This window comes from Neurospora crassa, linkage group I (genome assembly GCF_000182925.2).
Source record: "Neurospora crassa OR74A linkage group I, whole genome shotgun sequence".
Taxonomy (NCBI): domain Eukaryota; kingdom Fungi; phylum Ascomycota; class Sordariomycetes; order Sordariales; family Sordariaceae; genus Neurospora; species Neurospora crassa.
In genome coordinates this window covers 2147472-2171995 of record NC_026501.1, presented here as the reverse complement: position 1 = coordinate 2171995, position 24524 = coordinate 2147472, and the positions used below count along the sequence as shown (strand labels likewise).

Below are 24524 nucleotides of genomic sequence, written 5' to 3'. Positions count from 1 at the left end.
GGGTGCATGGCCCCTGGCGGGAAGTAATATAAGTTGTGCATAGTCGGGGAAAGGGTTGAAGGTATTTTGGGGATCAACGATCACATAGCTTGTAGCTGTCAACTGGGTCGGGTTCGAGACTTTTGCAGCTGTGCCGTAATGTTTCTCGGCCATGGTAGGACGACAATAATTGAAGATAGTACTTGGTAATCATACAAAATTCGTGAGTATGGAGCTCTCCGCGGATATGGTCAGGTGAATAAGCGGACGACAGGCATTCTTTCGTGAGCTGAGGCTTATCGTCACATCCATGGTTGATGGTGAGAGGAGAAAACGTTGGCTGACGTCGGCAAATGTTGCGCTGGGTACTATCAAGTACTAACATAGATAGCGGGTTGTGCCACACTATTTGAGTTAAGATCCGATATACCCTGTTTGGAAAGATGCAGCTGCATGAAGCCCCCCCACACTAAACTCTTTTTCAAACATGATGCGACTGTGCGAGACGCCGAGAGGTTATCATCACGTTGGTTGATGAGCCTCCTATCTTGGACGGAACGAGTTAGCCAAGGTGGTAAGAGGGGTTCCTGAAAGCGGGGAGTGATGATGCCGCATGACCTTTGGGTCATTCCCTTTGAATTCTTCACTGTCAACAAGTCTCGAGAATCGCGGCAATTGCCCCCCTCGCTCAATTTGTCGGATGATGACCTCAATCCAACAACCGATTTGACAATATTCAGGGCCGCGAAGGAATCGCTGCTTTGCTCTGGACGCTCGATCAACAACGTCGACCCTGGATCAGCACATGCACTGTACCGCGACTCCGCATGCCGTGTTGTTTCCTTTGCAGCTCTGCTTTTTTGATTCAGACTGGCCCTATCTTTTCAAAGGTTATCTTTGGGCCTCAGAGAAAACGAAGAAGAAAAGGACCCGATCCGATCCACGTAGAAACAGGTCCCACGCATGGCACCTCCGAACAGGTACTTGCAGTTGAGAAGGAGGGAGGGGGCTTTGTTTACATTGGACATCGGTTGGAGGAGGGGGCACAGAGGGGTCGATCTGGCTCGCTTCATTGCATGTTGGAGCTGGAAAGCGGGAGTAGCTGACCTGTCGCAAGCTGCCGCTCTGTCATTACCTGAAACCAGAAACTTTGACCACTTTGTGAGGGCGTCACTGGGCCTGTGTCGTTTCACCACGTCAGCCAGGGCAGTTCCACGGTTCTGCAAAACTTCCCATCCCGATTCCTTCCCAACTGCGACTTGAACGGTACCGCGGTACTTCCCTTGTTACCTAAGCTTGCATGCCGAAGGAAAACGCGAATCAGAAGCGTCCCCTCCATTCCTTCCAACCAACATGGAGCAGGTCCCCGTCCTGAATGGCACCTGCCATCTGCATTCCCAATTCGATATCATCACAAGGAAGGAGCAGCAGTGGACAATACCCAAAGCTGGAAGCTACCCCTGCCTCCCGTCTCCTTGCCTTCCAGGTTTTGCCTCAAGCTCCCCGAGCTTCCTCCCTCTTTCTTCTTCAAGTGCCTTCATCCAAATTGTCCTCCTTAGTTCTCGTCACCGTCGGCACTCACTCATGCAACACAACCTCGCTACTTCTTGCCTGGGGCTCCTTCTCTTCCTCCAACACTCTCTTCAAGTTGTAAGACTTCCTTGCTAGTAGTCTACCTCCAGTCTCCAGTGGTGTTGCTGTTTCCATTGTCGTACAACTCCCTTGTTTCTGCTCCTCCCATTCTTCGCTAGACTATCTTCACTTTGAGCCGCCAGCTACTTAGCGCCATGATATCCACAGCTGTCTGACTGATTGCCATTCAGGCGTCGACAGCACTCACGACTTAACATCCTCTCGAAATCTTCTTCGTTACCTCGGGTATGTCGAACACAGCTCTGGCTTATATATATATCCCGAACATTCAGCTCACTCGTCATTAGTAGCCTTAACCACACAGGAAGGTCAACATGGACAGATACGCAGAGACCACTGTCACTACCGAGTACGATTCTGTGGATAGCGATGTCAGCTATCCCACCAATGACCTTGAGTACCATGCGCATGATCGTCATGGTAGCCATAGGAGGCGTCCCGAGGTAGCGAGAAGTGGAAGAAAGGCTTTCAAGGAGCCAAGTCCCCACAGAAGGAGGTCACCAAGGAGTAAGCTTCGTGGCAGAATGCATTGTGGCTGCGGTGCTGAAGCCGTGGTGGAACTGTCTGTCGACGACACTCTGGATTCTGAGACCGATTACGGCATGGGATTTAACCACGGGGACAGACACTCACGCTCTTATGCATGTCATCACACGCCACAGGCCTCCACAACCACGGAAAGGCCAAGAAGATCAAGATCAAGAGAGGCGGAACCCCAAGTCAACAAAAAGGGTAGAGCCCCCAAGCGGACGGTGGATCCATACATCGAAGAGTACCCGGATGAGCCAAACCAACCAGTGACACCTGTACGGGATTACAAGGCCCGCGATCGACGGTTTTCGACAACTGACTCCAAGAGGTCTTCTCGGGACATGGAAAAGCCATCATCAACAATTTCCGCTCGTTCACGGGCTAGAACCATCACCGACTCAACGAGGTTGTCACGAGAGATGGAAGAACATGTGGTACCTGTTTCAACTAGTCATCATCGTGGCCCTTCAATCTCCGAAATAAGAAGACTTACCCGAGATATGGAAGGACGCCCGCGTTCCCATTCGAGGCATCCTCAGCGCGGGACCTCAAGATCGGACACACTGAGAATATCACGGGAACTGGAGGACCGTGGCGGCTCAACCGTGTCTAGTCGCTCCCGAGGCGGCTCTCTAATGTCTGATACAACAAGGTTCTCTCGAGATTTCGAAGATCGTGTGTCATCTGTCTCGAGTCGTTACCAAACAGGTACCCCCGTTACCGAGAAGCGCCGACCAGAAGGCGGTTCATCCGTGTCGTCCAGACGTTCGAGACAAAGTGCGATGTCAACTGCCATGCCTCAGGATCATCCGAGAAGGTATTCTGAACTTGCTGAGCCACGCCACTTCGTCGGTAAGCCGGAATAGTTGCATAAGTCGGTGTCTTTTATTTGGCCGGGCTAACCGACGCATCAATGTAGATCATCTTTCGGATTCTGAGCAGGAAAGCACAATGTCGAGGCGTACTGAATCCACCATAGGCCGCTCGCGATACGAATCGTCAGCGAGAGATGTACCCAAAAGTATGGCTCGAAGGGGCTCAACGAGAGCTGGGCAGCGACCTTCACTCCAGTACTCGTCAACCTGGCCCATGCGGGCACCAGCACTTCAACCAGATGGCGACCAGTCCTCTCGTGGACGTAACTACGACAGCACGGAAGATAGCGACTATGACTTCATCAACGACCCACGATTTGATCCCGTCACCCACCGGATCATTCGACCAAGCCCTCCACGTGCGCCTTCACCACCTCGCGCCCCTACCCCTCCTAATCTAAGCTCTGACGCTGAGCCCGAGGTTGATGAGTACCCAAGATCACGGAAGTCTCGGGAGCCTAAGGAGTCCAGAGGCCCAAGGGTGAAGACAGTCCTCAGCAAGGCCAGCCTCAACGCCTTGAACAATGAAGCTCGAACGTCCACTGCTACTGATCTCTGTGAAGTATGGAGAGCTCGTCCGGAGGACTGGGAGTCCCCTTATTCTTCCCTCCACCTTGGAAGTGCGGGTGATGTCAAACCAGAATCTAACAACGAGCCGATGATGTTGGAACTCGAAAATGTCGAGGGTGAAAAGCCTGGTATGGCACTTGAACTTGCTTCGAAATTTCCTCTAGCGAAAGAGGCTGAAACTGCCGGACGCGAGCCCGACTATTCGCGTGGCTCATCTCCCGTGTACGGCAGCCAAGAACCGCGGCCCATGGCAGATACGATCAACGCAGATCTGATGGCTTTGAATTTATCTCCTACTACGCCTACGCATTCTGGTCCACCTTCCAGACCGCCATCGAGGTGGAGCACCACAGGAGCTTACGAGTTCCCGTTGACTCCACCTTCGAGAAGCATGTCGCCATTGTTCCACACTTGGAGGAACAGGGATCGGTTGCCTTCCAAGCTCGACGAGAACGTGACATCTGATTATGAGGGTTGGGGCAGCAGTAGGGAGCCGAGGAGTATGTTGACTGCAGATTATCAAAGCAGTGTAGTCAGTGGGTGGTAGAAGGTTTTGACGCATATATCGGCGCGTCGCCAAGACTACGATCTTCATGAATGAGCTTTCCCTAGGAGTTTCATCTGCATTTGGATATCTATTGCTGGTCCAATCTGAAATGTCAAACAGTCGTTGATGGACGTTCGGTTGCAGAGGCACCGTACGTTACCTGCTCTGCATTTCTATTTGAAGTCGGTTACTCATCGATGAGACTGAATGTTCTTGGTTTATCATCTCTCAGTATGCTGTTAAGTTTTCGATTGATGCGTGTTTACAGAGGAAGTACTTGCGAGATTATATTATATAACGACGTTCCTTCTTTCTGTTGTCCTTTTTCTCTTTTATTTTTTATTCCCCCCTAGTCACCCCCTCTCTTTTCCTTTGGTCTTCCGAGTTCTTTGACTTGCTCTTTTCAAATTGCCGTGGCCTCTGTGACAAGTATCTTGTTCAGGGACTGGGTGTCTGCAAAGTTCCACGAGGAAAGGTCGGATTGGCAGTGAATCATCGCTCCATCGTCGTTCAGTTGCTCTGACACAACTCCCATGCGACGTCTTGCTTCACAATGTCGATCCCATAATCAGACAGCGCTGTTAGTGGGCGAAAATAGGAAAGCTCCTGTTCGTCAAAACTTACTCCCGAATAGCGCGATTACGAGACCAGGACAACCGCTCAACCAGCACCTTCTCTGAATCCGAACTTCGGCCGCAATTCGACGTCGAAAGTCCCAGGATGCACCAAATACTGTTCTCCCAGAAGCTACAGTATCTCATCAACCCCTTCCTTTCGCCCTTTTATCCTCAAAATATCTCACATCTTCCTATTTCAAGCCCTTCCACGGCAGCTCTTCTTCCTCGCCAACCCGGTGTCGAGCAGGTTTTCTGCCGCTTAACTGATCCCCTCCCAAATGTGCTCTCAAGTTGGAATTTGCTAACGTTGTAGTAAGCATAATTATAATCAGAAAACCGAGGATATCGACGGGCCAGTACCAATCATTGTGGGTTGTGCCGTCGGGTCTGGTACGTATTATGGACATGTAGCGGATTATTGAGCAAGAGAGGGCGCATGATGGGAGGAGTGACAGGGTGAGGAGGAAGGTGAGAGGGGCGAGGGGCGAGTGTAGACGCATGCTGCGGTTCTTGTGGTGAGTGTGGTTCCGTGGTTTTGATGGGTTTGGTGACTTGCCTGGTGTCGCTGTTTTGTTATGTTTTGTAGCAAAAGTTGGTTTAAACTTCACATCGACTACAGCACGAAAGATCTTGGTCGAGGCTACTATGGTAAGGATAGTAGTGTAGGCAACAGAATTTACAGGGTAAACAGATGTCATGATAATCTAATTGATTTGGATTTCATTCCGCAGCAACACCAATGACAAGGCGACGCAGATGGAAATAATACGCCTTGAAGCAATGAAACGCCAGCAGTGCTGAGGATGATAGTCACCTACCTATCTGATGAATGAATAGTAAGGGGTTTCAGGGGTTTGTTTATGTTTCCGTCTGACCAGGACTTGAGACGTCATCGCTTGCATCCCAAGCAACGCCAACGAGGTTGGAGGGATCCACATCCATCTTTGAGTGGGTACAAGAGGAAGATGGACGTTGTAATCACCAGCGGCAGGCAACGGTAAGACCTAATAGCGCAAGGAACGGCACGGGCGCACGCCACGCACACGCCGCACACAACTTGAGCCTCGGGACTCGCCCGTCCGATATCCCCTTGTTCCTTCTTAGGTTGCTTATCATGGAAAACCGGCAATGAGTTGGGATGAATTTTGACTTTCCGAGATCCGAGGGCTGTCAAATACATATGTCAATGGGTTTGTGATGTCATTTTGGGTTTGATCAGCCGGGCAAGAAGTGTCTTTTGGTATTTCCACCAAGCAACAACGATTTAGAACGCATTTGAAGCCGAACTACTAGAGAGGGTCGCCAAGTTCTAAACGGATTTGACCATATCACCAGCTTGCCAAGTTCAGCTTGTGTCGTCGCATTGTCTGTTCGTTTTATTCTGTTGACTTTGCGCCCTTTTCCATTTTTTCCCCCCATTTCGAAGGATTCTAGATCCTGTTGAGTCTGGTTGACCATTCTCAGACGGGTTGTTAGCTTTTGCTGCGCACTGCGGTTACGCGGTAGGGTTTTACAGGCTTTTCACAAAGCCGTCTGTTTTTTTTTTTTTTTTTTTTTTTTTTTTTTTTTTTTTTTTCATTCCCATGCGGCCTTTTCCCTCTTTTCCTAGACCGACCGACCACTTTTCCGCCTCCGCTCTTATCTACACGTGTACTATGTAGGCCAGCAGGACCTCCCAGCACTCGGAAGCCAATGCCGGGGCCCTGTCGTCACTCACTCGCCGCCAGCCCCAAAAGAAAACTCAATTAAACTCGACGGCCTCCATCCACTCCTGTAAAACCTAGTGGGCGTACAAAACAGAGGTAGTCCCGTGATTTTCATTTGGCTGCCTAGCGCCACCGACTTCTTCCTTCCAGCACAACATTTCAGAAAAGCCCGGGCTCCGAAGTGCCCACTGTAGAACCGCAACGGTCGTAACCTGAAGGCGCCGAAAGAAAAACGAAACCCAGCCGTAAAGATGCCCATCGGGTGCTGTATTTAAGGAATTGGGATCTGAAGAAGAAAAAAGACCGGGCTAGGCTTCAAACCTTTGGCACAAGCTACAAGCATGTTCCTGGATACTCTATCCATGTCACTGTTCGTGTTCAAAAAGTCCAGTGAACTCCAGACTCCGGCCGACGGTAGGCGGAAAGCGGAGATCGCACTCTGACCAGATACTGACTCAGTGACTCTTCAGTTTTGGTTAGTGGTATGAACTTTACCGCTATAAAGGTAATTCGCAGTGGAGAGGAGGAGAGGGTGTTCATCCCCACAACGGGCATAATATTGTGTCTGAAGATTTTAGACAACATGCAGACGAGCTAGAGCATGGATAAGTAGGGTACAGGTACACAAGCGACACAGAAGTTTGGGACAGGAGCAAGGAAGAGAAAGGGCTGAACGATTCCCTTTGCGAAACGCACTGCACCGCACCGCATCTCAGTACCTACGTACATGTACCTACCTTGCTGTACGTGTTATGCAGCAGTGCTGTGGGATATCACCGTCGCACTCCAGTTTCCAGTGTTTGAAGAACCTCGCTCGCTGATGGATGGAAATGTCATTCAGCTCGGCACTCTCCCCCTCTCTTCCTCAGCGAGGTTTGATATGATACAAGATAGTATCGGAACAGGCCGTAGACCGCCAGCAAAACCTCAGTATCGGGAATCTCCTCTGGCCGGCTGGCGAATATGAGATATGAGATATAAAATAAACCTCCCGCTGCCAGTGAACCGTGTTTTGAGATATGAAAATGGTTCCTGATAGGCTGACTTGGTGCTGCAGGCTACGTCAATTAGAGATCGACCTCTCGTCGTCGCCTGGGGCCGTGCTGAAGAAGGCCGGCATTCGCCTCATTGCGACACGCTGTGGCCGCTGTCTCCAACCAACTCTATCAGTTTAATCATGGAGTGCTTCTTTCGCTTATCGATCCCGTCTTGGTGTTTTGGTGGGTTCGTCCCGTTGATTTCTCCTTCAGTAAACCGGCAAGGGCCGCCGTTGAAAGCCATTTTCAGAAGCTGATGCTCAGTTTTACTGTATGTAACCCCCACGGGCCAAACACGCACTAGCAATCCTGCCGCGAGTGTGGTATCTTTGGACGCTTTGGTCTGATAGTGGCCACCCAGCTGTGTGACGGGAGACTGTACCGTATTCAACCCCCCTCTGAATTCAATTCTGCACCAGATATTCGTGAGGGCCTTATTGTTCCCCGCAGAGGGAGTCGTTTAACGTGCTAATTGGGAAAAGCTGTCGTTGCCAGATCCAGACCACAGAACCGTGCGCGACATGTCGTCGAATTCCATCCCACATGGCGTCTGCATGCAGGCTTGCATAGTTGCATCACCACTTCAGCCATGTCAGCCTTGGCAAAAGATAGGCGGCCCCTCCTCTCTTCTTCGAACCCTGAAAGGGCCGGACGGACGACGAGCGGTGTTTCATAACCCACGGAGTGACGATCTCAAGTCAGGAAAACGTGCAATGGACCGAACTGTTATGATCGTCCAAGGCTAAAATAGGCTAAGCCTCACCATGTAGCGCTGCTTGTGCTTGTTGGAGTGCAAGCTTTCGGGAGCTTTCACCAATGCAGGCTGTTCTTCCTATCTCGAGCGAAATCTCATATCGGGGTCGGTCGCTGCGAGGACCTAATCCCTGCTAGTCGCCGGTTACATGACCTATCGTGGGGATTCCAGGGTCCCCTAGTGCGCTCTTACATGATATCAAAAGTCAGCTCAATACAATTAGCGCATAAAACAGATTTGGCGTGTACTAGTACATAGCAGATCGAGGCATATCAAAACCGCAATTTCCAACCTGTGAAGGTTGAAGTTGTTGGAGATGAGCAGCCAAACCCTACGTTCAGTCAAGGCTCCCCTCATACGAGCCGAGCTCTTGGCTTCCCGTCCTACCTCGAGATGGCAGTGTACCTAGTACAGAGTGAATGCTTTTGAAGAAGGCGTGGCGTGAGAGATCTGTGACGCAAAAGACCGGAAAAACCAATGTAACACTCAGCCGAGGGTCAAAAAGATTAGCGTGATACTTTTCGCTTGCATAGTAGTGTACCATAGTAGATACACACAGTACAGAAAACCAGGGTTTCTCGCCCGACTAAGTGCGATTTCTTTTGTAGACCTTTGACTCTCGCCACCGAGCTGACGAACGCCTTCACAAGATTCTTGTTTTCCAATCCCACTGTAGCAGAGGGTAAACAAGATGTGCCTTCCTCGAGTATGTTCCAAATAGAAACCGGCCGCTACACCGACCCGCTGGCGGCGAGCCAGGGACTTGAAGAGAGGGCACTGGACGGGTTTAAGAGGCGACTTTTGTGGCCCGTCTTGTCCCCGTCGAGCCGTCTTGCCCTCGCTGCGTGACATTATGGCAGCCAGAACGACAAGGTCATTCCTGTCATCTTGTCTTATGAGCCTGCAAGGTCCGACAGATTCGGGCCAATGCCGTCCATGCAATTCCACTTCTTGAACATCGCCGGTTCCCACATCGCCAAGGATCGCAACCCACCATCTCCACGCGAAGCTGGGCCCCGGGTGGCCAGCCATCCCATCTCTTCCCTTCTTGGGACGACTTGTCCGCCGCCGGTCGGGAGATAAGAAATTTTTTATCGGTTTTTTTAGCCGTTCCTTTGGGATTTTCGGCTTCCCACACGCGCGGACTGGTCCCCGGTCGGGCTAGCATGCGCCTAGGGTTCCCCATCTGGTAACGTACACTAGATATGTACCTCACAATCTTTTGCTCTTCTGATTTATAAAGATGGGCCGCCTACCTCTAGGCCTCGGTCGACTCTTAAGGATTTCTCCTTCCTTCACCAATGCTCTTGCGTCCCTCGCTAGGGTTTGGTGAAAGCTTCGGCAACCGCTCAATGCAAACGTGCTTTGCGCGCCGTCAATAACAACATCGAACAAACCTTTCACGTCGACCGTCCTCCACTCAACACAACGATCTTCAGTCAGTCAAGGGATCCGACCAAGATAATCCCCTCTCCGCCAACTCGGTCACTCATTGGTCCAAGCTACAAACACTCACGAATCGTCCGTGCTCTCTCTCGGTTGATCGTCTCCCATCGTCCCGTCGACCTTCAGCATCACCCGATTTTCGAGATTCCGCGGCTCGCTGCACCGCATTGCAAAAATGGGGAAAGTGGGTGATTGGGTTGACACTGTCAACCGCAAGGTTGCCGCCAGCAAGGTTGGATATTGGTTCAAGCTGGATGGCTCTGGACATGTGAGCGCCGTTTTTGGGAAATGAGTGGCCGCCTGCCTCTTTGCTAAAACGTCGCCAACAGCCCAAAGAAAGGAAGGGGTCCTACTTCTTTACCGAGATGCGTGCTGGTCTCGCGACCTTCTTCGCCATGTCGTATGTTTGAACTACCACCTCACACACATTATATATATATACATATATATGTATCTGTATATGTATATATATTCCGGTCGATCTGGGTGCGGTTGTTAACGCTTGTGGCAGGTACATCATTGCCGTCAATTCAAGCGTCGTTTCTGACACTGGAGGAACCTGCGTATGCACGGCAGATCCTAACGTGGATAGGTGGTGTATCGATGACCCGACCTATGCTATCTGCAAGGCCGAGGTCAAGAGAGATCTCATCACCGCCACCGCTGCCATTGCTGCTTTCGCTACTTTCTTCATGGGTCTTCTTGCCAACTTGTAAGTTCATGATTCTTTTGATCAGTTTCCGTCTTGGCTTGCTGACAATGAAACAGGCCTATCGGCCTTGCGCCTGGCATGGGTTTGAACGCCTACTTTGCCTACACCGTCGTCGGCTTTCACGGCCAGGGTCTTGTGCCCTACCAGGTTGCCGTTACTGCCATCTTCGTCGAAGGCTGGGTCTTCTTCGGTCTTGCGCTGCTTGGTATGCGTCAGTGGCTAGCTCGGGTTATTCCCCGGTCCATCAAGCTGGCGACCAGCGTCGGTATCGGTTTCTTCCTGACCCTTATTGGTATGACCTACTCTGAGGGTATTGGTCTTGTGGTTGGCGATACCTCGGTGCCCCTCGACCTTGCTGGTTGCCATCCCTCCTCTCGCGACAGTGTCACAGGTGCCTGCCCTGACAGCGACAAGATGCGCAACCCTACCATGTGGATCGGCATCTTCTGCGGCGGTGTTCTCACAACCGTGCTCATGATGTACCGCGTCAAGGGTGCCATTATCGCCGGTATCATTCTCATTTCCATTATCTCGTGGCCCCGCACCACCGAGGTCACCTATTTCCCCTACACCGCTGTTGGCGACGATGCTTTCGATTTCTTCAAAAAGGTTGTCGACTTCCATCAGATCAAGCACGTCCTCAACGTTCAGCAGTGGGACATTTCGGGACACGGCGGACAGTTCGGTTTGGCACTCATCACCTTCCTCTACGTCGACATTCTCGATACCACCGGTACCATGTATGCCATGGCTCGCTATGCCAGCCTTGTTGATGAGGAGACTGGTGACTTTGAGGGTTCCACCATTGCGTATGTTCTAACTGTCTTTTTTGTATCTTGTTCGTCGATTGCTAACACTGTTTGTGTCTGTAGTTACATGGTCGACTCCGTTAGTATTGCCATTGGTGCTATTCTGGGTACTCCCCCCGTCACTGCCTTCGTCGAGTCCGGTGCCGGTATCGGTGAGGGTGGCAAGACGGGCCTCACAGCCATGGCGACTGGCGTGTGCTTCTTCATCGCCATCTTCTTCGCCCCCATCTTCGCTTCGATTCCCCCGTGGGCCACCGGCTGCGTCCTTATCTTGGTCGGCTCCATGATGGTCCGTGCTGTGACGGATATCAACTGGAAGTACATGGGCGACGCCATTCCAGCCTTTGTTTGCATTGCCCTGATGGCCTTCACCTACTCCATCGCCAACGGCCTGATTGGCGGTATCTGCTTGTACATGCTCTTGAACGTCCTCGTCTGGATCATTGAGAAGGTGTCTGGTGGTCGCATTGTGCCCCAGAACAAGGAGTTCAAGGACCCATGGGTGCCCGACTTTGGCAGCATTATCCCCATGTGGATGGTCAACGTTGCCAAGGGCAGGGCTCCCTGGAAGATGGATGAGCCGGTCAGATCGATCGAAGGAACCACTGGGCCGGAGCCGGTGCTGGTTGGAGAGAAGGGCGAGAAGGGTGACAGCTCTGCCGGATCGAGGCCAGATTCCGCGACTGAGGTCCCAGCTGAGCTCGTCAACGAAAAGGGCGCCCATCATTGATGATGAATAACATGAAAACATGAATGATTTGGATTGTTTTTTAAAAAAATTATGGGATACATTCAGGATATGAAGGGTCGTGATGAGGGCGGGCGTTTGTAATAGTTCATAGATAAGGAGTTGTAAGATAATGGCTGGCGGAAAATGATGCACCATGACTGTATGGTTGAAGATACCAAAGATACCTAATAAACAATTCAATAAACACCTGGGTCTTGAGTTCCTTACAGTGCTTTAATGGGATTGATCTCATCCGCCAGAACCCCTTTCATTAGATCAAAACACCAGTTTCGCCAGATAGTTCACTGCCGTCTGCGATTAGGAATCCTGCCGCCTGGCATCTGGCTCCAAAGTTCAGTGCTGGGCTTTTGCGCTGACTTGTGATGTTCATTCGATTTCGTTGTTGAAGGTAGTCCAGACACCAATACCTTCCCTTGTGGTTTCCTCAACATGTACGAATCCTCCCCTTGAATCTGAAGAGATGTTTGTCCCACTTGCGGAGCCACAGTGTTTTATCACGCTGAGAAGGCGAAGAATGTGATTGATGTCAGTTTGTTGATCTATTTGGTGATGAATTGAGATAGGGAGCCATGGTGGATCATTGGTTGAAGTGGGGGTCGAGGAGAGTGTCATATGCTGAAGGGGTGAAAGGGGGGGCGGGATGGCCGATTGGGCGGAGAGGTAACGAGAGGAGGTTTGACCCCTACCTATCCAACATATGAAGCTCGGCTTCCTCCTCCTTCTCTTTCAACTTTAATATCTTGTGACGTTCGTCAAATCTTTGGTGCGCCAGCCCTCTGTGTAGATAAGCTGTGACAGGAGGAAGGTGAGTTGATGGAAACATGGTTGGCCAGGAATTGCAGTACATGATTTGATTAGACACTACTTACTATGCTATGTGCTTTGCAAACGTCCGTCAGCGCGTAGTCCCGTTTCCCTTACAGCTCGTTTCCCTCCTGAATACCTTTTCTAGTTTACAAGTTCATACAGATAATCCCTCGATGACCCATGCTTCGGCGAACCTCCCTCAATTCTGATGGTGGCAGTAAACACCCCCTTGTATTCGCTTTCAAACCAAACACTCATCGCTCACGGTCCGGATAACCCAGCTTCGCAGTAAGTAAACAACAAACAAAATCACACCGGCTTACAATAATTCGCCGGAAAATTGCCCCGCTTCCCATTCAACTCCCCAACCCACCAATCCTGATCAGTATTCGTCTTCTTGATAATCTTGATCTTGTCGCCCTCGTTAAACGCAAGATCTCCTGCGCCCTGCCCCGCAAACGTATACTGCGCAACCACGTACTCAACCAGTTGCTGCTGGCTTGTGATCCGTTTCGGCGGCGGTGGTGGAGGGGGTCGCTTCTTAGCTACCGCAAGAGCAAAGTAATCGTTTCCATTTCCGTTTCCGTTCCCATTTGCACTGCCAGCATTCCGAGTAGCCTGGGGGCTATGGACCCTGTTGATCGACGGAGCGGTCGTGGAAGGAGACCTCGGAAAGGGCCTGTTATTCTCAATCGTGCCGCGGTCTACCGAGCCTCGGTCGCCCAGGGCAGTAGCCGCGGTGAAGTCGGTAGGCGCTAGGTAATCGGGTCTCCTTTGTTGGTTCTGGCTGCCAGAGTAACCAGAGTAAGAGGAGGCCGGTGGGCTGGAGGCGTAAGAAGATCGATCGGATGCCGCGGGTGACGGGGCGCGGGAGGGGTAACCACCTGCAGAAGGGATACGCAGATTGTTGCGTCCGGGTTGACTTGCCCCGCTGCTGTAGGTTGACGCCGCACCGGACGTAGACGGCATTGGTGAAGTAACGCGACGCATGTCGTTTCTCCCGGGTATTATGGCGGAAATCCGGCGGCCTGGGCCCTCAGGGGCCTGTAGAGCCATGGGTGAATGGGCAGCTTTGCCGCGGGCTACGATGCTGACGGACTCGAAATCATCCCGCGCGGGAACGAAAGCAGCTTCCCATGCCGCCACCACATCGGACATGGGAGGCGGAGGCGAGGGGAACCCAGACTCCATGCAGTAGCCGTGAATGGTCGTATAGTATAGCCCCAGGAGGCGATTCTGGATGAGAACCAAGGCTGCAACCAGAGAAGGTACCAGGCTGAAGGAAGCGTTTATGATGGGGGGCAGGGTCGACTGGAGGTGTTCGTCTGCGATGGCGAACTCCTATGTGCATAGTTAGTATGGCTGATAATCAATCAAGTGGACTGCCTGTGGCTAGAGTAGACTTACATCACCTGCCTGGGCCATCTCCACCTCGGCCTTGGCCAACGAAGCTTCCTCCTTTGGAGTCCTTGTGTGCTTTTTGTGAAGCTTGCTGACTTTGTCCTGGGCCCTTTCGTAATCCAGCCTCTTGTTCTCTCGTTTCTTGATCGTCTTGCGAATTGGGGCGATACAATCCCGTGCTTCCACAGCCGGTCGAATCACCCGGTCTTCAATTGTGCCAATTTCCTCTGCCAGCTCCGACTTGAGTTCGCCAAAGGCCTGTTTCAACCTGTATGTCCGCTCGAGTTGTAGCCGGGGTGTAGGAACTGATTCGCGTCCATGGCCGTCGGAGGCGCCAACAATCGGGTCGTAGAGGCCTTCGAGCTCAACGACAAACTGCAGCTGGTGGTGAACGATTGAGGCCCAGGCATCCTTCCAAGCTCTCGAGTTTTCGAGGAGCTGCACCACGAATCCAAGTCAGCACCAGTACAAAGGGTGGCCGGTTGAGCGGGGATGAACAGCAATGCTGAGCTTACCCTTGCGAGGAGCTGGTCCGCGTCCTCGTACTCCTTCAGTAGAACAGAGACCGCAGCATTGTTACCGGGGCCTTTGCTTCGAAGCTTTGTGAATTGGCGCTGCACAGACTGCATCGTGTCCTGTTGGGCAGTGCGAAAGTAGGTGGGCGACTGGGACACCTTTTGTTGTGTACCTCGATTGCCTGCTGTCTAAGTCGGGATCGATTGGAGGCTAGATAGCCAGAGACAAGACACCCCTGAAAAGATACAAGGCGAAGCCAATGCTGATCCGCCGATCAATGGGTGATAGATCGAAGCTCTTTGGAGAAGCGGTTTTCGATGCAGATGTCCTTGTCGGAGGATGAAGTGGATTTGCGATGATGACGGGCATAAGAAAGAGGTCCTGTCGTGAAAAATGTTGTTCGCGACAACCCCAGGGTGTCGCAGAAAGGCAGGACTAGGGAGCTTGAATTAAGCAATGACACCACCGTAACGCTTGGCCAGAAAAGTCGGTTGATGACTGTATGTCTCAAGGTAGTATCGTAGAGCTAAAGAAGGTAAAATCAAGTGCTGAATTGGGTCGAAAAGCTGACCCTTCGCCCAAAGGATAGCTCGGAGCAGGTAAATTAATAACGAAATTGGACATAGGTAGGATAAAGAGGAAGTGGAAATTAGAGGTGACCACCTGTGAGCAGTCAGTTGTTTATGGAGACTCTACCTAGACTCCTAGGTAGCATGGAGTAACGGCTATAGACGAGGGGATAGTCATGGATGGGTACCTAGGTACCTATATACGAGCATCTATGAATGCGTCGTCATCCTGTCCTTTTGACATTTGATGACTGGTATGGCCCAACACGAGCTGGCTGAGGAGGAAAGAGGAATCTGAAAGTCATAATGATGCCGGCCGACGGACCGTGGAAATGAGGGGGCGCCGCCATGCAGTTGCATCGATGCGCTGCAGAAACAGAGGTGGATGTGTTGAACTTCAACTTTCCGAGGCCTTGAAGACATCTGCCTTGATGCAGTGCTACCGACGATTGCATATACACAGCCTACTAAGTATGTAGGTCTGCTCCTCGGTAACACTCACAAGAATAACTTGAACGACAGAAGATCTGGTGAACTTTTTGACAGCGCCACCCAAACTGGGCCTCCAGAAGTGGAATGGGAGGAACACAAATGACAAAGGGCTGCTGCTAGTAGCTGCTAGCGTAGCGTCACTGCCATGGCGCGAAACAGGGGGATGCCAGACTTGTTCTTGGCAACGCGGGCGGGTGATTGCAGCACTGCCCTGCCTACTTCACCAAACACATTGTGGTCACCTGACTGCGCGCTTGAACGCGCCTTCCTTTGCTGAAGCTACCTATCCGTCGTCGCGTCCACCTGGCTGCGTTGCCCGCCCTTGTGGAAATTTAGAATACCTCTGCCAGAGGATAGTGTAGACGACGTCTGCCTCCAGGGTCCCGAACAGGACCTGATTATCCTGCGCTTCGTCCGACGAATGCATTTTTGCAAGTCAACAACTTCGAGCTTGACAGTCGGGCTATCCGCCACCACATTGACGACTGCCAAACACGGGCAGTCGATAGCGGGACAATAAGACGGCCGTTCCCTTGCGACATGCCCACCGTCAGCCACCATGGCATCGGTCGTGTCCTCCGGGCGCTCGGATGCTGGGGCTAACGAGACAAGCAGCACTGCCGAGGTGCTTGAGTTCCTCTGCCTTTTCACTCACGACTTGAAAAGGAAGCAAAAGAGGTGGCAGGACGGCCGCCTCAAGTACCACACCTTCAACAGGCGCGTCATGGTCTACGATGACCGCGGAAATTATGTTGGTGATATGCACTGGCGCCGTGACTGGGACTTCGACGAGGGGGAAGAAATTGAGCTGGAACGGGGCGGCGTCATCGTCCAAGTTGCCGAATGTGTGGCACGTCAGCAACAAGATCTCTCGGAATTGATAGACAAACGGGCGAAAGAGAAGGAGCAACGCCAGGCGCTGATAGCATCGCGGCCAGCCCGTCCTACTCCCGCACATACACCCCTCCGAGTCACACCGAGGAACAATGCTCAACAGGATCACTTCCAACTTCGACACCGGCCTCTAAACCAGCTTCTTGGCACCCCGACAGGCCACCACGGTCGCGCCCTCGTACCAGACGAATCACCTTTCGAACAACGACACGACGTCGGTGCATCCAATGATGGGGCTGACAGCTCTAGGCCGTCAAAGAGGAGACGCTATGAAGACACACCTCCCAGCAAGATGGGCTATGCACAGAGTCTGTTCGGCGCGTCCCTGACATTGTCCGGGGCACCTGCGAGCTCGGCACCATTGCGGCGCCCTGTGGTAGCCAAAGTACAGACTAGACGGGAACCTTCTCCACCAGGGGAGGCTGGCCCTCGGCAGCAAGATGAGAGTCACGCGCCCACTCGAACGACTCAGACCATGCGTCCTAACCGCATGACGGCTCTCAGGTTTGATAACATGTCACGACCGAGGCCAGCACCAGCGGCACCACCTGAAGAGGGTTTGTTCGTGTCACAAGAGGACCACAGTGATCCTGTCTGTGAGACGTCGTCAAATCGGGACGACCAGAGACATCACACAGAGGACAGCAATACCCGCCCTTATGGACGTTCGAGTTTCGTTACTGGACCCATTACGAGTGAAGCAGCATACAGTTCCAAGTCCCTGCAAATTACCAAAGGAAAGGGTACATTGACATCGAGCATCGGAAAGGGCTCTGAATTGCTAAACAACAACAAGAATGCAATTTCTGTTCGCCCTCGTTTGACATATTCGAAAAAGGACAAACAGACCATCATCCTGGACGGCGACGACGACGGCGGCGGCGGCGGCGATGAAAATGAAGATGGCCGTAAGCAGCGCAGTGATGCCTCTCCACCTCCCAGATCAGTTATTGGGGGTAGCTCGAAACGTGCCGCTCCTGTTGCAGAGGAGATACATGACAACAAACGCAAAAAGACTACGTCCGTGAAGAAGTCCGTTACCGGCAAGGGCGCTCGACAAAAACCACAGAATGAACCAGACCCGGTGATCACTCAAGATGAACCAATGGCGGAGCTAAAGATCAAATCACGACAGAAGCGTGGTTTATTAGTACTGTCAGAGAAACCGAAGAGAGCCCGACGTCCAGCTAAAAGCCCCAGTAACCAGGTTGCAGTCGAGCCCATGGAGACGCGTACAACAAACGACAAATCTGCGGTTTATCAACAGAGTGTCCCCGACGACTCAGACGATGACCCCTTCGCTTGCCCGATGCCTGTCATCGACACCACTTTGCCACGAAAAAACAAATCGCGAGATAGTGGACGACCTGGAATCCTCTCGGAGTCTCACAGGGACCGACCCGTCGCAAACCAAGATCAAGGCGAGTCAGTCGCTGTCGCCGCTACGAATTCACAGGCAAGCCCAGCAAAGAATAGGATTCAGCAAGAAGGCCAAAGTTTAGTGAGCGACTCCGACTACACTTTGAGATCCCACCACTCTCGCGCTGCCCAGAGCAAAGAGAATGCTCAGCCAGAGGAAGTCAAAGCCAAAAGGAGCTTTGAACCTCCTGAACCCAAGGGGAAAGCACACATCGAAGTGGACAGCGGAAAAGAAGACGAAGAGATATCAAGATACCCACGAAGGCGTAGAACCACACGAATACCAACCGAGCCCGTGTCTAGTGACGAGAGCAAAACCGACGAGCCTGAATCGGCTGCAGAAAGTGCTGACGAGGAGCTACCCCAAGTTCCTGTTGGCCCACGCTTAGCCAAGCTCGCCAGGAAAAGCATCAAGAGCAGAGAGGTGATTGGGTTCGTTCCTTCTAGCTCTCCAGTCATCAACATACACAAACAAGCCGAACCAGTCCCTGGTCATATCCCAGGAGAGTCTCGTTTAGTGGCTGAGGAAAGCTCAACTTTGCATAGCAGCAACACGAAAGATGATATTACGCCCCAGAGCCCAAAGGTAACAGTGGCAGAAGATCACACAGGACGCACTGAGAAGCCCGAATTGATGTTACCACTCTCTGATTTAAAAGAAGTGGTTGATCCTGCTTCCCTTCAACAACCCAACGGGGTTTCTGAGAAGACCTCTCTTGTAGTTACGAGTAGTGACAGCAACGATGTCACTCCTGGAGACGGCCTCTCGGCACTATTCACGGATAAACAAGCGCCTGGCAATATACTAACCGGCCACACCTCAAAGGTTGCCAACAAAACAAGTGGCAACGTTCCGGCCGATAATGCGGCATCGGCCACAGTCCGCAAACACAAACTACAGTTGGCGCAACAGATCAAGGAACCTCCATTGCCTATGCCAAATCAGGCAGGCTGTGATGATGGATCAGAAACTAAGGAATTCCGAGCAAAGGGCGAAACCGCAATGTCACCTTCACACGATAGTCGTGTGAAGGACAAACGCCAAACTGACATTGCCGTCAATGTTCCGGTTCCACTAGATGGTTCTGTAAAGATAATGTCGCCCGTTGACAATTCATCCACCTCTGTTGCTACAGCGCGGATCGTAAATCCAGCTACAAGAGGTCGCAAGGCAGCACTAAAGTCTCATGCAGCAGGCCAGGTACCGCAATCCATTCTTCCTGCTGAGCCCGCTCCAGAGCGTGTAGTTCCACGAAACCGTGAACTATCACGGCATGGGACCACAGGATCCGGTGCTGAAGAACGGCCAAAACGGAAGATGACCTTTCCCGGCTTCACTTCTGCTCGAGCAGGCGGCCCGTGGAGCCGAGAGGCACATGACCTATTGGAAACGGGGCGACCGGTTTGAAAAGACAATTGCCGCCATTACCTCTGGCGTGAAGCTAGCATCAAGCAAAGCTCCATTGTACCAAGCCGCACCACCATAATTTAAGCTCTCTACATGCTTCCACCCTTCAAGACGCAGAAAGCCCAGTTGGTCGACGTCAACTGTGCCTAGGAATGGATCATTATTGCCGATTGGCACAGCAGTATCATTTCAACAGTGAGGAAGAAGGACCTGCCCGCTGCAATATTGATTTTTCTTGTCCCTTGTTATTGATGTGGCTTCCCTCGAAAATCGTGCAAAGTCACAAGACACAAGATATGCATCCCAGTTGACCTTTTCATTATGCGTCAAAAGGTGCTCGAGATTGTAGTTAGGGCCTCTATAGTTGGTCGCCGGTACCTGAACTGGCACTCCTATAATAACTAAGCAATGCACCCGACGACGCATGTCCTACCCCAGAAAAAGGGCACCTATGCGAGCAATACGAGGACCAGTCAACTATCTAGACTATGTAGCGAAGATGGACACAACTTCACCGACGTGAAAAGCATCATTGTGTAGGTTGTGCCCAAGCTTGCCAATGACGCGTTTCCATCTCCAGGTACCCGGAAGGATCCGGTAGTCAGGAACAGGGCTCACGACATCACCAAGACGTCCAGGTGACACCCTATTGTAACCTCTTGGCAGAGGGTAATTGAGAGTCGATTGGAACGTGGGGCGAGCTTACTTCTCTCGACCTTCTCCTGCCTCACGCTCTGGTATCCGCATATTCAACGCACAAAGGCGGCGATGGTGTTCATCTGACAATACTAAAGACCAACGGCAAACATACCCGTACCTACTCCTCGAGCCCGGGTACGACGACAGCTTGACCATCGAAAAGGAGCCGGACGACCCCCACAGCTGAGCTTGGAGTCAAAGTATTTCCTTGCTACCTTGCCGACTCCCGCCGCATACACCTCGTGGCGATTTGCACGTCAAGCCGACTTATTCCATGAACGATCGGAAATATCTCACTGAAAGGCCTGGTTTACCCGACGGATATTTGCTTGACATGAGGGACCAAGGGACGTCTATCTTGTAGGGCTCAGCCGGTCAACGCTATAAGGCATACAACGGGGGCAATTATTTTATGAGGGGTAAATACGAACAGCCACGAAACTGTTACATGCTCAGCTTGCCCGGCATTTGAGCCTAAGTGCAATCCAGGTATGGACTTGTCAAATTCTGTCGTTGTACCAGACAAAATTGCCCAGAGTTGGAAATTGTCCTTTGGTCTCACTTGCGGGATGTTCACTGACCTCTGCATGACAAACTCGATGAGATCTTGGGGCCACAGCCTTCGCGGCGGCTTATTTCCACGACCATTCGGCCAAGGCCTCAACAATCTTGTCAGGCACGAGCTGGCCTCATTTGGTGCGCGCTTTACTGACCATCGAAGACAAATATGGATAGTAAAGCCTCTTGCCAAGTGGAAAGAGGCGCAGGAGACCATTATGCGCCAATTGGAAGGGCGGCCCATATCCCAAAGGGGCAGAATGAGGCTCGAAGCTGCACACGAATCGAGGTATCGACGAACGACTATAATATGAATGGACGCTGTCCCATGACGAGAATTCAAAGCAAGCGTCTCTTCCACACTTCCTATTCCCCAACCTTCCATTGCTAGGAATCATCTTTGATCAATTCACTTGTGTTTGTCGCAGTCGCGCGCACTTTCGACAGACAAGAGGCTGCTAATGTCTGCCTGAGGGTGTGCCTAGCCCCCTGGTTGTTTTCGTGTACCGTACGCATCTCACCGGAAAGGGTTCCCCCAAAAAATTGAAGAGGCACATACTTATCCTTCTGTTGATATATTCTTCCTCAACCTTTCTTTTTGTCTACTTTTTTCACTGAAAAAGACCCTCCCTATTTTTCTTTATCGTTGGATCGGTCTTGAAACCCTATTCTCTTTTCCCCGTGGCTTGTTGCCTTCAAGTCTGTTCCCCTCTACTCTGTACACGAACAGCACCAGGCGTAGGACACTTGCGTGTCGCAGCCTTGTACACTCACATCTCCTTCATCTCCCCACCTATCTATATCAAGTCTTCGCCCCTCCGCTCAGCAAACCGATTTTATTGTCAGACCCTGTTCTCACCATTTCTATCTCAACCTGTCTCAGCAGCTGTTAAGAAATTACCTCTAAGCTATAACCCATCAGCGTCATGTTCAGGGGCGGATTAACCAAGCCTGATCAGGGCGCTGAGGGATCACGAAAACCACGCCAGAGCCCACAAGCGCAAAGGGCCTACAACCAGATGCGGGATGTCGAGGAAGAATTCAAACGTCCAGGGCACTTCAGAGAGGCCCTGCAGCAGCGCGAACGGGGTAGGCAGAACGGCATCAGTTACAGTCCCTACCTCGAGATCCCATCATCCCATATTAGACGACATAGATCTCGTACTGGTTCAATCGGCAGTACTGGCCCAGCGTCAACACAAGGCTCGGATGGAGGAGTCGAGGACAGTGGGCGCAAGAGGCGTGGCCATCGTACCAAACCTTTGGAAGAACCCCAAAGACTTAGAACGGCATTTATTCGGACGTACGTTGGTGCTTGCAGAGAATGTCGCACACGTAAAGTCAAAGTATGTTGTCCACTCCACTAAACAAGCCCGTAGGTGATAGCATAGAATGGCTGACTCTTGTTTGTGAAACCGTCAGTGTACACATTTTGATGACACCGAGCTCGAGGCGAACTACCAGGCATCCAAACAGTCAAGACATCCATTAGCCCCAATGTCACCAAGTCGCCAGGTTCTCATCAGTTCGCCGGAACCATATTCCCCAATTCAATGTCCAAACGAACTTTTCGGAGTTGGCAGCCACACCTCTGGTTGTCCTAACCAGCCGATCGTTAATCACCACGACCATCTACCCGACGACATCGTGCTCGAAAGCCCATCAACGCTGGTCAACACTTCCAGGGAGCGTTTATTCCTTTCACGCGAAGACACCCAGATCAGCGACAATCCAGCCTATAGCCCAACCTATAGCCCAACATACTCTGTCCCTCTTGGCTTTGATGATTTATACACACCATTCCTCAATTCTCATCCCGTTTCTCCGATGCTGTCCTCCTCAGCTTCTTCGGTTGGAGATGTTGACAAACCTCTTGGCTTACTCATCAGCAACTCAGTCACCAACGACCTCATCTGGGAATGCAAACGAGGAGCCGTCGATCCATGGGCAGTGGCGCCCACCGATAGCGAATCGTTTCCATGCCACGCACGCTTTCCAAACCACAATTCGTTTCTGGAACATTACAGGACTCAGCACGAGCCCTTCGTCAACGAGAAGATAGTACGTAGGTGTACATGCTGCGGCTATTTCGAAGGGCCTTTCGTTCCGAGATGCACAAAATGCCAAAAGGAAATTTGCTTCTATTGCGATGCCTCTGGCCTGTTGGACACATGGTATTACGGTACCATGATGTCCCCTGCTCCCAGTTTGACGGCTGGCACATTGACGGTAACCACAGGGCAAGGCTTCGGAAACGGACTGCTGGGCCCTCCATCGTTTGTCGGATCCAACTCTTCCGGACCTAACTCTCATGTATCCAACTCTTACGGATCCAACTCTTACGGTTTCTACGGCAACAGCTATGCCGGCTCTATGAATAATCGGACTTCTGGAACGGCACCAATACCACGGTCTGAACACGCCTCTGCTCACCAAGCCCACCATGCAACCCCAAAACTCGATCTCGCTCGTGCCCACCACAATAAGAACTCGATCTCTCCCACAAAGGAGGACCACCCAACTATACCTCTCATCGACGACCACCACCACCACCACCACTACTTTCCCAAAAAGCCATTCTCATTCGCGAAATGCCGCGCCTTCCCAACGGCCGTTTTCCTAATCTCTAGATCAGCAGAAATTTCGTTGGGTCTCACCAATCCAAAGCTCAACTTCTGCCTTGCATTGGTGCACTTTCTCATCCTGCTGCTTCTACTTCCTTTGGGCTTTTCAGACATGAATACCACCACCACAACCTCCTCTTCATCGTCTACCATCAAGCGAATTGCGGAAGGGACCTTGCGATATGTTGGGTTAATGGGGCGGCATGGGCACATACCGTTCGTGCCGGTTGTGTGTATTGCCGTTGGGGTGTTGGGGATGTGGATTGTAAAATCTGGATCCCAATTTGTCCAAGAGGTTGTTGCGGGGGAGAGAGTGACAAGTTTGCTACCGATGTATTTGATTGCGTTATGAGTGGTCAAAGGCGGAGCCTCTTCTCTTCTCCCGACTCAAGACCCTGATCCTTTTCTTCCCCCCCCCTTTTTGCCTCTTCGATGCGGTTCACCGTTTGGTTCTATCGCGGTTGTGTTTCCAATTGTCGATGTCTCGCTGCATCATTAATCATTCCGATTTTGCCACTGGTCTTTCAACTTCTTAGTTTACATAACGAGCCATTTGTTTGGGCAACCGAGCTTACGCTGAGTCTGATAACATGATGAGGATGGTTTCGAAGGGAACATAGAATTTTATATACTGTCCAGGCAGGACATGAAGGAATTAGATAATCCAGCTAGCCTATACTATTCTACATCCTAGCTAGAGACCATTGGCTAGCCCCGCGTGTTCGCTCTTCGTTTCCAAGTTTCAACTATGAATGGGACTAACAGCCTCACGGGCGATGTTGTCCCGATAGGGCAGTAAGTGCCACTATTCCCACACACATCTACATGGGAGGTGGACGATACTGGACACCAAGCGAACAAGGCTGTTAGTTGTAAGGTGATGGTCGGTAGTTAGCAGTAGTTGCTAGTTCGCTGTTATCAATTGATGGTTACGAGCCCCCTCCCCCCCCTCGAGGTTTTCTCGTTCCTTGCTGCGTTGGGGTGTTGAAGAGTCACACACAGCCACCACCAGCAATCGCGAATGGGGGTCAGACACAGCCCACTTCCCGATTCCAATATCCCACGGGGCCGCATTGATGCGATTTGCAGACAGCGGCAATGGGCGGGAATGATGCAGAGTCATCGATTCAAGCTTTCTGTTTCGTCTAAC

General features: G+C 51.6%; 6 protein-coding genes across 8 annotated transcripts; 4 read left to right on the top strand and 2 right to left on the bottom strand.

Annotated features, from left to right (window-relative positions):
* Nucleotides 1-442: 442 nt before the first annotated feature.
* On the top strand, nt 443-4512 carry NCU01881. Of its 2 annotated transcripts, XM_011394583.1 has the most exons (4): nt 1498-1629; nt 1803-1857; nt 1920-3015; nt 3083-4474. In XM_011394583.1, the coding sequence occupies exons 3-4, from the start codon at nt 1947-1949 to the stop codon at nt 4153-4155; spliced, it is 2142 nt and encodes a 713-aa protein (XP_011392885.1). In that variant the 5' UTR covers nt 1498-1629; nt 1803-1857; nt 1920-1946; the 3' UTR covers nt 4156-4474. The 2 variants fall into 2 exon arrangements, with proteins under 2 accessions (XP_011392886.1, XP_011392885.1); XM_011394584.1 differs by having other exon boundaries at nt 443-1857; nt 3083-4512.
* Nucleotides 4513-4755: 243 nt separating this feature from the next.
* On the bottom strand, nt 4756-5500 carry NCU16349 (hypothetical protein). Its single transcript, XM_011395050.1, has one exon. The coding sequence runs from the start codon at nt 5468-5470 to the stop codon at nt 4964-4966; it is 507 nt and encodes a 168-aa protein (XP_011393352.1). The 5' UTR covers nt 5471-5500; the 3' UTR covers nt 4756-4963.
* Nucleotides 5501-9090: 3590 nt separating this feature from the next.
* NCU01882 lies at nt 9091-12186 on the top strand. 2 transcript variants are annotated; one of them, XM_011394586.1, is made up of 5 exons: nt 9091-9983; nt 10045-10115; nt 10227-10427; nt 10484-11236; nt 11300-12186. In XM_011394586.1, exons 1-5 carry the CDS (start codon nt 9891-9893, stop codon nt 11964-11966), a joined length of 1785 nt encoding a protein of 594 aa, XP_011392888.1. In that variant the 5' UTR covers nt 9091-9890; the 3' UTR covers nt 11967-12186. The 2 variants fall into 2 exon arrangements, with proteins under 2 accessions (XP_011392888.1, XP_011392887.1); XM_011394585.1 differs by having other exon boundaries at nt 9091-10115.
* Nucleotides 12187-12801: 615 nt separating this feature from the next.
* Nucleotides 12802-15696, bottom strand: NCU01883 (SH3 domain signaling protein). The gene is made up of 3 exons (XM_960421.2): nt 14711-15696; nt 14202-14633; nt 12802-14135 (listed from the first exon to the last, which is right to left on the bottom strand). Exons 1-3 carry the CDS (start codon nt 14822-14824, stop codon nt 13104-13106), a joined length of 1578 nt encoding a protein of 525 aa, XP_965514.1. The 5' UTR covers nt 14825-15696; the 3' UTR covers nt 12802-13103.
* A 378-nt stretch (nt 15697-16074) lies between these two features.
* On the top strand, nt 16075-19822 carry NCU01884 (hypothetical protein). Its single transcript, XM_960422.2, has one exon. It carries the CDS (start codon nt 16332-16334, stop codon nt 19491-19493), a length of 3162 nt encoding a protein of 1053 aa, XP_965515.1. The 5' UTR covers nt 16075-16331; the 3' UTR covers nt 19494-19822.
* A 1595-nt stretch (nt 19823-21417) lies between these two features.
* NCU10570 (hypothetical protein) lies at nt 21418-23127 on the top strand (the record flags this gene model as incomplete). The annotated part of the gene is made up of 4 exons (XM_001728497.2): nt 21418-22096; nt 22173-22225; nt 22640-22811; nt 22990-23127. The coding sequence occupies exons 1-4, from the start codon at nt 21677-21679 to the stop codon at nt 23125-23127; spliced, it is 783 nt and encodes a 260-aa protein (XP_001728549.2). The 5' UTR covers nt 21418-21676.
* Between the last annotated feature and the right edge of the window lie 1397 nt (nt 23128-24524).